Source organism: Pleurodeles waltl, chromosome 3_1 (genome assembly GCF_031143425.1).
Source record: "Pleurodeles waltl isolate 20211129_DDA chromosome 3_1, aPleWal1.hap1.20221129, whole genome shotgun sequence".
In the NCBI taxonomy this organism is placed as follows: Eukaryota; Metazoa; Chordata; class Amphibia; order Caudata; family Salamandridae; genus Pleurodeles; species Pleurodeles waltl.
In genome coordinates this window covers 246,896,861-246,910,193 of record NC_090440.1, presented here as the reverse complement: position 1 = coordinate 246,910,193, position 13,333 = coordinate 246,896,861, and the positions used below count along the sequence as shown (strand labels likewise).

Here is a 13,333-nt window from a genome sequence, read left to right as displayed (position 1 = left end):
CACTTATTTAGGTGGGCCTAATGCCTGTGACAGGGAAGAGCCAAAACATGTCGAAATTGAGGGGGAACTGAAGCAGGTCCAAAAGGGCAGTTTGAAAAAAATCGTTTTTAGGCTGACTGGTAGGGCAGAATTTGTATCGGTATAGATGCGACAATGCTGGGTGGCAGGAGTTTTGTGGATTCCTGCAAATTCGGAAAGGTTCCATCACCAAAACATGGGAAAAATGTGTGATTTCAAGCAAAGTTGGAGGTTTGCATGGCATTTTGGGTAAGAAAATGGTGAGGGTGCATATGGAGCACCCCACCCTGGACTCACCCAGATGTTTCATTTTCAGATGTGTGTAGGTCTCTTAGATTTTTCTACACTGTAGCGTCACAAAGCCCAAAAAGTGCAGCCCTCACCATTCCAAGTAGGGCGATTTTGAGAGTTAGACAAGCTCTCATGGCCCAAATGTAAAACCAAAACCCAAAATAATTGAATGTCCTCTTGCTTGTCATTGGGATAAGATCTTTTAGAGTGTGGGGGGAGAGGTAAAAAGACTGTTACCCCCCTGGGGTGGGGGCATACCATGCCCATACTGATTGGTAGCCACCACCCCACTATTTTTTTTTAATTCCCTGGCATCTAGTAGGCTTTCTGCGCCCCTGGAGAGGACCGGAGGTAATTGCCCCATCTGCCCACCGGTGGGCAGAACAACTTTGTCCACATTTATTTGGGGTGGGGTATGGCCATACTCCCACCCTGTTTTTTTGAAAAATATTCTTCCCTGGTGTCTGGTGGGCTCTCTGACCCCCTCAGGGGCAGATGGGCCTTACAAAAATAGGACGATCTGCCCGCAAGGGGGGCAGAAATGGCCAACAGTAATGTGCCCCCATGGGGAGCGACCCTTGCCCAAAGGGCTACCACCAAACAAAACACACAACAGTTCCTGGTGCCTAAGTGGTTTCTGGCCCCCTTGGGGGAAGTTCGGCCTAATAGCAATAGGTGGAACTACCCACAAGGGGCCTAAAATAAATTTGCCTCCCAGGGGAGCTACCCTTCCTAAGGGCTTGCTCCTCTTGTGTGAAATTGGTGCAACAAAAAAAAGCCCTGGCGTCTAGTGGATTCTGACCCCCTTGGGGGCATATTGGTCTAAGGAAAATAGGCTGATCTGCCCCCAAGGTGGGCAGAAATGGCCTAAAATAAAATGTCCCCCAGGGGAGTGAGCCTTGTCTCCCCGTGGTAAAAAAGAAAACAAAATGATCCCTGGTGCCTAGTGGCTTCTGCCCCCTTTGGGTGCAGATCGGCCTAATTCAAATAGATTGTTCTGCCCCGGGGGGGGGGGGGCAAAAAAAGACCTAATAAAAAAACTCTCTGGTGTCTAGTGGGCATTTCTGCAGCCTGGTCGCTTTACAATTGGGCTGCAGAAATGCTCTGAGAGACATAAAAGGAAAGGAGAAGCCTTTCCTTTCCTTTCTTGTCTCTCTGCCTGCCCCCACCCCCAATCGGAAGAGAAATGAAAGCATTTCTCTTCTGATCGGGGGTGGCCTCTGATGAGGTCAGCAATTGCGCACTGACGTCATCAGACGTCATTTGGGGGTGGTTGGTTGTAAGGGGAAGCGATTCCCCTTTCATACCTGCCCAGGGGAGGGGGATAGGAGGCCCACGGGGAGCGCTATCGCTCCCCCCACCATGGGCCGGGTGCAGGACGAGTTGGTCTCATCCTTGGCACACAGCAACCGTGGCCATGGGCGAAACCAGCTCATCCTAGCCTCTCAAGTGGTTAATGAGGATTAATGGTCAAGGACAGTGGGAAGTCTTTGGTAGCTTCTCCTTTCCCAAGGGGAGGTGTTTGTTAACCAGCTGCCTTAGCTAATAGTAGAAGGGGCTTAGGTTGCCTCCACTACCTTCGGTATTAGTGAGGGCATTTGTTATTTCCCTACTATCCCCAAGGGTGAGAGTGGTGTTTTGTAGCTCCAAATCATACCCAAAGCAGAGTATTTTCTGCTTTTTGCTTTGCCCAAGAGTGGGGACTATTGTACCCAATCTATCTTTCACAAGGGTTTTGGCGTTATTTGGTAACTTCTCTCGTAGCTTGAAGGTAGGATATTTCTATTTTACAGCACCTTACCCAAGGGCGTGGGGTGTATTTGGTAGCCCCCCCACTGTCTTGCCCAAAGATAGGGGTTGGCTTATACCTGTGAATTAAAAGAATGTGCCAGACCAGTTTTCATCTTCCTCCTTGGCCACCTAATGGTGAGGGTCATGGAGGACAAGTGAAGCAAACTGCTGCCTATGTGATTTTTTTTTTACAATTGAGTATAGGGCCTAGGCCAGCTGTCAGCTGCCATTTGCAAATGCTTTAATAAATAAGGAAAAAAAAAATCAGACGCGGCACAGACGATGCATTGTTTCTTTTCACAGTGCAAGGGGCTTTTGCGTAATTTTTCAGCACGCACTCTTGGTTCCTCCCTGTGATGCGGGGACCTTTATGACACCCAGGGATGATGCAGGGAAATCCTGGGCATGCTGGAAGAAGTCACAGGCGTTGCGTCAATCCGGTATGGCAATGGATCAAGTTTTCTGTAGCACAGCAGACACTGTGCTGATTTTCCACTTGGGGAATCAGCTGTGATGTTTCGGTTCGGCTGTGCGTCGATCTGGTAGGCTGTGCGTCAAATTTTCTGTCGCAAAGCAGGCGCTGCGATGAATCTTCACTCGAGAAGTCGGGCTGCGTCATTCCGGTTCGGCTATGCGGCGATTTCTCAGTCGCAAAATGGCTGTGCGTCGTTTCAGGCAGGCTGTGAGTTTATTTTCAGTGCACAAAGAGTTTCCTAAAGAGATTCAATCTTTCTGGCCCTGAGACTTCCGAAAACAGGAGGCAAGCTCAAACCAAGCCCTTCTCAGGAAAGTCAGAGGTCAGCAGGGCAGCAGGGCAAAAGCAGGGCAGCAGTCCTTTTCAGCGAAGCAGTCCAGATAAGTCCTTTGGGCAGCCAGGCAGTTCGTCTTGACAGGTTGCAGGTTCAGGTCCACAAGTGTCTGAGATTTTATATACCCCAAAATGCCTTTGAAGTGGGGGAGACTTCAAAGAGTTGTTTTGAAGTACACAAGTTCCCCTTTCAGTACAGGTCTATCTGCCAGGGTCCCAGTAGGGGGTTTGGGAGTCCATTGTGTGAGGGCAGGCCATTAGCCTTTGAAATGTAAGTGTCAGGCCCTCCACCCTTCCAGCCAAGGAAGAACCATTCAGTATGCAGATAAGTGCAGGTGTGATTGAGTGTCCGGTGTTTGTGGTTGTCTGGGTGAAAGGCACAGATGGATTTTAAGTGACGAGAAATGCTTGCTTTCTAAAATTGGGATTTCTAAGATAGTAATATAAAATCCAACCTCACCAATAAGCAGGATTTTCTATTACCATTCTGGCCATATTAAATATGACCTGTTTACCCCTTTTTGATCAGAATACCCTACTCAAACATTATGTGAGGGCAGTCCTAATGCTGGCCTATGAAAGGAGCAGGCCTCACACTAGTGGAAAACAAATGTAGGTGTTTTCCACTACCAGGACATATAAAGCACACAGGTACATGTCCTGCATTTACGTTCATAGCACTCTGTCCTATGGGTTACCCAAGGCCTACCTTAGGGGTGACTCATATGCAGAAAAAGGGGAGCTTAAGGCTTGGCAAGTACATTTAAATGCCAAGTCGAAGTGGCAGTGAAACTGCACACACAGGCCTTGTAATGGCAGGCCTGAGACATGGTTAAGGGGCTACTTATGTTTGTGGCACAATAAGTGCTGCAGGCCCACTAGTAGCATTTAATTTACAGGCCCTGGGCACATGTAGTGCACTTTACTAGGGACTTACAAGTAAATCAAATGTGCCAATTGGGAATGAACCAATGTTAGCATGTTTAAGGGAGAAATCAAATGCACTTCAGCACTGGTTAGCAGTGGTGAAGTGTGCAGAGTGCTAGAACCAGCAAAAAACAGTGTCAGAAAAGTGGAGGGAGGTAGGCAAAAGGTTGGGGGATGACCACCCTAAGGCTGTTAGGTCTAACAGGGCTCTATCTATCTATCACCCCCACACAGAGATATATCGCCACATATAGGAAAGAAAGGCATTACACAGTGGCATCATTTAAAGAAACTTCACAAAATGTTCCAAAAAAATCTATCCACCTCAGCACCTTCCTGGAAGGGTTTGGGATGATCTTTCAAACAGCGGCTGATAAAAAAGAGGAGTCCCAAAACACAATTTCCCCATGCAATTTTTAGGAAAATGTAACATTGATAACAGCGAAAATGGCAGAAAGGAATTATACCAAATTTGGTAGAAAGCTACATTTTGGCCCGCAAAGCATTCATTTTGTGTTTTGTTATTTGGTGAAAATCTTTTCAGTAGTTTTGTATTGAGGTTCGAAAACTTTGCATTTCTGGATGGTTGCATTTGCAGGAGGCTTACAAGAGTCTAGTGATTACACAACTTCAAATACCACAGCTATCTGATTGGTTGAGTGGGCTTTTTTCCCAGTCAACTGCATCACTCCTGTAGGATAGAAAGGTTCCTGCTAAGTCCCACAGGAGCTCCCAGTCTCATTGGTTGGCAGTAATGTGAGTACAAATGTTGCAGTCACCATTACAGGACATGGGACTAGGTCCCTTTGTCCTGAAAAAAAAAGATAAAAATGTAAGTGGGCAGGGTAGGGGTAACTTGACCCACTGGACATTGTGTTGGGGGTTCCCAGAGGGATCCCCACTGGGTTTAATTTTTTTAAAAAACTATACTTATTTTGGGTTTCCACAATCCTGCGGGTGGGTATCGGGCAAGACCCAGTGCAGCCCCCTGGACTCCTGTGGGAGTCGCACAGGAGTGCAGGTGCTGTGCTGCCTCTTGCAGGAATTCTTTTTAAAGAAACAAGGACAGGTCCTAAGTGTCTGTGGTGGGTTGCCACGAGTAGGCAAAAGCCATGCATGGTGGGGGTTGGCTTCCCACACGGGTTGGATGCAGGCCATACAGGTGGCCGGTTGAACTTATGTATAGTAATGAAATAATACTTTATGTTTAAAAAGAAACACTAGTAATTCACTGAAAAAAAGGTTAAAGCAATGTTATAGTTAGGTATGGTGTTAATATCATACTTTGCTTTAAACAAAACCTCAGAAATGCACTGAAAAATCCAACGATTAAAATGACGTCACAGGTGAAAATGTCAGTTTAGATGTACTGTTTGAAACTAAAGACACATTGAAATTTAACAGTTACAGTTATTTCAAGTAACTATAACTCACACCCTCACCCCACACTGCTTATAACCTCACATATTACAACATTCATGACATGTTTTGTGACATTATTGAAAACATAACTAATGGCAACCGACCCAGTATCATTGGCACCAACCCTGTGCATGGTGGGGGCACAAATTATAGTTACATTGACATATTTATATATACAGAGAGAGAGAGAGAGAAAGAGAGAGAATATATTTTCACTGAGAAATATTTGATAAAGTTAAGCTATGATTCATTACCTAAACTTCATATTTAAGACTTAAGAATTAAACTGTGTTCATGAAAACCACAGACATTCCATTAAAAACAATTGTTATGATATCATGGGTATTATGAAGAATCTAAAAAGCACTCAGGTTTCAGAGTTAATGTGCATGGCACTGCCCTCCACCCCCTTAGACTGCTAATGAGGTCATACATGACATTATTGGTAACTTCAACAATAACATCCCAGAAGACATCTATCAGTGCAGGATGTGGTCCATTCCAGTGTCCTTGGATTTGGGTACAGGATCTGTCTTTTGGTCAGGTCCTGTGCCACGCCCTTGTATACATGTAAACCATCTAACACAAGCTTCAGCCATGAGCAGCAGGAATTGCGCACATGGCTTCTGACCTAAGCTCTGCGTAACTCCTCCTTGTGGACATGACTCAGTGAGCATGGCCTTTCATGCAAGAGCCTAGCGTCTATGATACATGTGCAGTAGGTCATCTATAATAGCTTCGTATTACAATAATGAATGAATGAGACACTTTATTCTCATTCATGGCTCCAGCTTTCACATTTCATAATACTCCCCTCATTGAGGAGTGAAAAATGCAACACTATATGCTGGCACATTCAAACATATATGTAGTGATTCTTATGCTACAAAATAGAAACTTTTTTTCTGCAATTCAAAAACAAAACTCTAAGTTTTGCAATTGTGCAGAGGTTTCAAGCATTTGTATCTGTTTGATTTTCAGGTTATTTAACTACTCCTCCATCAGCTGGTGATTATACAAAGTGAAGGCATAGGCTTGTTCTGTTAGAGGACAGAAGTAGGTTCATTATAAACATAGGTATTTCTGACCTGTGTATTCTCCTGGTACAGCTGTAGATTGATTTCCTCCCAGTCCTTGGATACTGGCAGTCCAAAGAACTCCCTGGCCTTGTTGTAGCAGCAAAGCCCAAGGTCACGCCCTCGCTGGATGCGGCTAGCCATGTAATCTGTTCGGGAGTACTGAAAAGGTCCATACCAGTAGTCTGTGAAGTACAATAATGCAAAGGTTTTAAAAGAACACAATGTAGGTGGGAGGTCATACAAAATGCTCAGAACATTTAGAAATTTGGATGTTTGTGAGCATAAAATTTGTGTAGAATTCCACACATTCGCTTGAGGGTAATCTAAAATATATTTATTTGATAGCCGGAATTCTAGGGATGCATATATTTGACTATTTCAAAAACATTTGTGAACTTGACTGAAAGTTTGTCTGACCTTGTATACTCAAGAAGGTGTGCTCTAGATTTATAACAAGACATGCCACCATATAAAATGTAAGTGGTCTATTAAAAGTATTAGATGGCAAGTATACCTTTATAAAGATAAAGTGCACTTGTTGGAGAGTGGTTTATTAGAAAGGGCAGGTGGGTACCTACACTTATTAACAACACCACAGTCATAAATAAGGTCCAGTCAAGTTCTCAATAAATTAAGCTTTGCTCAACTCTTGGGAGCTTGTCTTCCAGCAGACAGGCTTAAGTTGAGACAGGTGGAAGTATTTAATAACACCAAATTAGGTATGACACAACCCACAAAAAAAAAAAAACATTGATTTATAAAAATAGGAAATGTTTTTATTTTTAAAAGTCCACTAAAATGACAAAAATCCAATGTAGGGAACCAGAGATATGATTTTTTCAGGATTAAATGTAAAAATGTGCTTTTTAGCAACAAAAAGTGAAAAGTGTCAACCATGACTATCTGGTTGCACTTGACCGGGAAGAAGTTAAGGCTGGCCGCGATGGAGAGCAGATCAGCTACACTGAGTGATATGCCTCAGCCAAAATTTTACTTTTGCACTTAGTTACTTTTTTGGTCTCATCATCCATCGAGGCTCCTTGGCAGGCCACGTTGCGAGCGGTCATCAGCATAGTTCAGCGCAAACCCTCAGTGCAATCCTGCAGGTCTTGGTTCTTGTCGTGGACAGACTCAGCTCCAGAGCTGATTTGCAGGCTAAGTCACAGGTTAACATCGCTGGCTTGACTCTCTACGATGGGTAAGTCGACTTATGAAGCTTTTTCACAAACGTTCTCCAAATGGTCCAAAACCTCTGGAGCTTATTCCAGAATGTCTTTTTGGGGTCTTGAAGGGTTCTCAACACCAGCCAAGGTTCCAGAAGCTCTGAGTTGCTCCTTTGAGCGTTGGGAATACAATTCATGCAATGCAGCTTGTCAAATCCTTAAAAGCCCACTGGACGTTGGTCAGCCGGGCTCTTCTTGCGAGAGTTGATGCAGGTGACTCTTGGTAGCACCTTTGTACCTGTTGCTTACAGGGTGTACATCCCTCAGTCCTTTAGAAGCCTGGCAATGTCCTCTTTTGTGAAGCCCATAGTGTGCAGCAGGTGCAGTCCTTCAGAGTGCAGTCCTTCTTGGTGCAGACGAGGGGCTCAGCAGGGCAAACCTTCTTCTTGTTTCCAGACAGGGATCTGAGTTGCTGGGTAGCTCCCACATTTATCCAGATTTCTGGACATTGTGTCATGTTTTTGTCCCAGAAAGTACTGTTTCACAAAAATCTAAATTGGATAAAATGTCTCCTGGAGGTTCCGGTCTGGCTAAGCCGACCCACAGGTGTGGCTAACTTCCTTCTACACTCTCCTTGCAGCCCCCTCTTATTCAGTTACAAGGACTCCAATCTGGCTAGAGGTGCAGGAAGAGGGGGGTAGGTCTGGTTTCTGTCCTGTCCTTCTCCCTTTAAAGTCCAGTTTGGCTACCCTGCCCCCCTTCTTGTCCTGGCATCTGGTGCTCTAGATCTCCTCCTACCAGATGTCTCCTGTGTCTCAGCCAAGTTCACTTCACACCTCATCAGAGCAGCTTGGCTCAGCCTGTCAGAGGGTAACCAATCAGAAGAGGCTGCTACAGGGCTGATTTTATGTAATTGTAGGAAATCTAAAACTAATTTCCTGTAATAATTATAACAAATCTAAACTTGGCAAGGTGTTGGACTTATTGTAACTATTCATTTGACACCCTGAATTGTATTTTAGCTCACTCTGGTCCAAAGATAGACTTTATTTTTTGTTAAATAAAGCCTTCTCAAATTAACCATGATGACTCAGGTCAACCCTGTCTCCTCCTCCCTGTGTCTTCATCCTTCTCATGCTTCATAATCCATTTAAATGGCTACACAAAGCTCAAGTCCATCAGCCAGGTCCTCATCTCCAGCTGACTGGACTATGGCAATGCTCTCTACACAGGGATCACAGCTCACCTCCACTGACAACTACAGACCTTAGAGAATGCCACAGCAGGACTCAACCTGGATCTCCCTAGACAAACCCACATCTCCCCTCTACCTCAAGGAACTCCACTTGCTCCCTGGACAGAAAAGATGCCAGGTCAAGCTCCTGACCCATGCATACAAGGTCCTACGCAACTGTGGACGTGCCTACTTGAACCACTGCCTGAACTTCCATCAGCCCACCAGACACTTATGCTCCTCTTCACTTTCTCTAACCCTCATCCCCTGAATCCGACGTAGCAAATCTGGAGGTTGCTCCTTCTGCTGCCTAGCAATGAAGGAATGAAACAAGCTACCCTTTCATTTCCGGACCTCCATATCTCTTCCAGAGTTCTAAAAGTCCCTGAAGACATGGCTATTTGGCTAAGCAACTGGACCCGGCCAGCACTGGAACACACTCCTGGGTGACAAGAACTGCTCTACAAATTTACTGATTGATTGAATGTTAGAATAGTTTACATTTATGGTTTCTCACTGTTTTTCCAGAATTTGATTTCAAGTCCTTAATTTGCGTGAACATTCTTTCAAAATGATGGAGCTCATGGTCTCTCTCTTCCTGATTTCCCATACTCAAATCATTTGATATTTAATACTTCAATATATAAACTCACATGACTGGAAACAACCCTAGAATTCATTGCCCACCATAGTTCTACCCCTCTGTATGCTACAGATCTTAATTTCAAATATAAATAAAGGGAAGAGAGTTTAAAATAACTGCTGGGGTACTTTGCTGTCACTTCAGTTTGGATGATTCACTCTGCCCTTCCCATTGGACATGCGAATTATGAGGAAGAATGGCAGTGAGAATGACTTTGCATTCAGAAGCAGAGGGGCAATCGAAGAGAAAGGGAGATGAGGATGCCACAGGATGCTTAAAGTGATTTTGGGAAAGGGGTAAATCCTGCTTGAAGGCAAAACGTTTTCTTTTCTTTTCTTTAATTCAAACGCTTGATCTCTAACTTCAAACCTGAAGGATCCAAAATATTTTTGGGGGTGATTGGCACACCATCTGCGAAAATAGCATCCATTTTCCAGATAAATGGAAAGTACAGAGAGCAGACCTTTGTCTGCAATGGAAATCTAAAGGAAGACACAGGTTCACACAGGTTCATTTTGAGTGGGTCACATATGAAGCAGCTGGCAGTCGCTACAGTGTTTACTGTCCTCTGCAAGTAGGCTGTTGCCTGTCTTTCATTTCTTTATGTTACAGTTATATATTGATCTTCCTTCTTTGCATTGGTCTTCATATTTCATCCAGAGCTTTCCTTTAGTCTGTTTTCCCTTTCTATCTCTTCCACTCTATCCATCCACCCATCTACTTTCTCACTTTGTTCTAAGAGCTCAATTGTGCACCATTCTTAGCTCTTCTGTATCCTAGCTATGCTCCTTCTCCCAGATAATATTATGTTCACCACTTTTAACTGTCTTTACTTTTTCTATCCACTTTATCCCTCACTTAGGTGCATTAATTTCACTTCCACTTTAAGTGCACAATCTTAACAATGCAGTCTCAGTACCCTCACCTATGTCTCACCACAATCTCCTACTCTTTGCTGAGACAGCCCAGGTATACCTGCTCTTGGAGGTTCCACTGCAGAATATGAATGTTACTGATTCTATCATTAGGCACCGTTCTCCATGATCCCAGAAATAGATCAATGATGGACCCTAGAAGGATGATTATGATTAAGTCTTGGAGGCACCCAGCAACACTGTGTCCAGTAATTAGGGCACAGATGCTCACTCATTAGTTATAGGGAATGATCCACAGGCATTGTATTTTCGGAGAAATCAACCATATATATATTAGGATATGATATGCTAAAATCACCTGAAATCACCTTTCAAAACTAATTTTATGACGAGGCAGAAAGCAATTATCATATAGATCCCTCTTGCTGTCAACTCTTCAGCAGTAATATAAGTCCACACGGGAACACAATATGGTACCATTACATTTGAGCCAGGGCCTTTTCATATGAGTAACACAACATTTACCATTCCACAGTTCCTTTTGGTTATGTCTTGATCCCTAGTCAGGGATATCATAGTTTCCAGGGCCCAGAAAGGTGTTAGTCTGAGGGGCCTCCATTGTTCCCTGTCTTGCCTTGGTAACAGCTTTCTACTAAATTAACAATGCCTTGGGCTGTATCTGCCTTGTGGTAGGAAGGACAAAAACCCATTTCCTGAGCTTGCTATCGTTTCTCTGTGCTTTGTACAAATTTCCCCATGTCATGTAAAGGGATTACAATAGTGTCTCTAACAGGTGTGGACAAATCATTTGAAGATGGGCTATTGTTCTAATAAAATCTCTGCTCAGACACCTTATGTGGATAGAAAGATATCTTCCACAGCTGCTAGTTTGTTGCTGTGTGAGCTTTTGTACGTTTAAACGAAAGTGTTCATTAGTAATGGTGTGTAGAGAAATTAATTTACACTTGAATTATTATGTGCTTACCTACATATTACAATTGAAATACGTTTTTTTCTCTAGCTTAGGCTAGCCCAAAATGGATGCTGTACCAAGTTTACTCTCAGTTTTGCCTGACATTACAGTGCAGCAAGATATGGATTTGTTTATTTCTGATTGACGGTGTCCTCGAAGAGATCTGCTAAAGTAAACTTTAGCAACATTTCCAAGGACCTACTGCTTGCATGCTTATTGGATTAATTCTCAATGATTCACTATTTATGTAAGTAGTTTGTTCTAACAACTCTGAATGACATTAGGTTAGACAAGTCAATATCCATGTAAGGGGTTAGTGTTAAGGTTATAGGGTTATATGGTCATTCATAATACTGTAATACGATTTGTTGAAAATGTAATCTTTTCCTCAAACCATGCTGCCTTTGAAGTTTCAATTCAAATGGCTATATAACCCCTTAAATTTGAGGATGAGCTGGAGACGCTTTGCCTTCTACTAAGGATGCTGCCCAGTTTCTCACTGATGTTGCTGCATGTTTGAAACTTAGGCCCTCCTTATGACTTTGGCAATCTCAAACCGAGACTGCCAAAGCCACGGACCCAGAAGACCGCCAGTGCTGGTGGTTTTCCGCCAGCCATAGTATGGATACTGCTGGATTTCTGCCACATTTAGTGTGGAAATCTGGCAGTAGCCATGCTGGCCGACGAGGAGCCTGGGTGGTGTTACCACCTGCACCACCCTGCCAGTAGGACGCTGTCAGCCGTATTTTGACCAAACAGACCACATAGCGGTGTCCTGCTGGGCAACCTCCTCGCCAGACAAGGTAAGATGGGCGTCTGTCAGGGGTGGGGGGTGTTGTGTGTGAGTGTATGGTGTCTGCGTGTGTGTATGAATGTGTGTGTGTTTGTGTATGTGTCTGTGAGTGTTGTGGTGTATGTGTGGTGGTATGCATGTGAGTGAATGTGTGTATGAATGTTACAGTGAGTGCATGTCTGCATGTATACATGTGAGTATGTGTGAGTGAATCTGTGTATGGATGAGTGTGAGTAAATGCATGTTTGGATGAGTGTGACTGAATGCGTGTATGGAAGTGGTGGTACATGGTACATGCGTGGTGGATGTAGGTGCGTATGGTTGCTGGGATAGGGTGAGGGGGTTGGGTGTTTGGGGGTGCTGTGATTCTAGGTGGGTGGGTGGGGTTAGGTGATTGCTGGGGGAGTGAGGGAGCCTTCTACCGGAGACAGGGAAGGAATTCCCTGTCACCGGTAGCCCTACCCACATGGTTTTTGTGGCAGCGGTACCGCTGCGAAAACCATGGCAGTAGTCCGGCTTATTATTCCGCTTGCAGTCATGTATGGACAGCCGGGTCAGAGATGCAAATGTCTGGCACGGCGATTCATACCACCATGGCAGTATCAGTGGTTATGTGGCGAGTTGGCTGGGGCCAACTCATATTATGGCAGTATACTCCGCCAGCCTATTGGCTGTGATACCGCCACATTAACCCTGGTGGTCAAAACACCACCATGGTCAAAATGAGGGCCTTAGTTTATTTCTGATTTTGCCAATTATTCTGCATTGTTCCTGTTAGTAATAGCCTTCATGGCAACCACTCCAAGTATTTAATTAATACTATTGCCACATCGACACATTTTAGTATTCCTGTACTGTACCTTTGAATTTTATATAGAGTTTCACATGTTTTTTTCTGAATTCTGCTCTAAAGCTCACTTTTTGAATCAATCCTTCACTCATTGACTGCATTTTGAAATGCTGATTTGAACCTTGTCTCTGGAACACATTGCCTTATGATTAGAGGTTAACACTGTCCCCAATCCACCCAACATGTGTGAGCACCATTGAGATATAGATTTTTAGGGGTAAAGCTCACCTACACCCCTGAGTCATTTCTGCTTGTTTCAGTCACTCTTGCTTCAAATACTTTGAATGTCAGCTATGGAGCCAACCACCAGCTACGAAGCATATATCCTCAGGAGGACATACCCAGAGCTGTATATTCACTAACTCCAACTTTGGGGGTGGTTCTGAGATTGAGAATTTAGGAAAAGGAAGTTAATGGAACCCAGGATTTGGTGAAGGAAAGTTTCTGGGATTGAGAATCTGTGGAA

General features: G+C 44.1%; 1 protein-coding gene across 3 annotated transcripts in view; it reads right to left on the bottom strand.

Annotated features, from left to right (window-relative positions):
- Positions 1 to 13,333, bottom strand: part of LOC138283999 (dual oxidase 1-like) — a 785,394-nt gene that overhangs the window by 424,741 nt on the left and 347,320 nt on the right. For all 3 annotated transcript variants that reach the window (XM_069222331.1, XM_069222330.1, XM_069222332.1), the window contains exon 12: positions 6,346 to 6,518. In XM_069222331.1, coding sequence (XP_069078432.1) covers positions 6,346 to 6,518 — 173 coding nt within the window. The remainder of the gene's footprint in view (positions 1 to 6,345; positions 6,519 to 13,333) is intronic.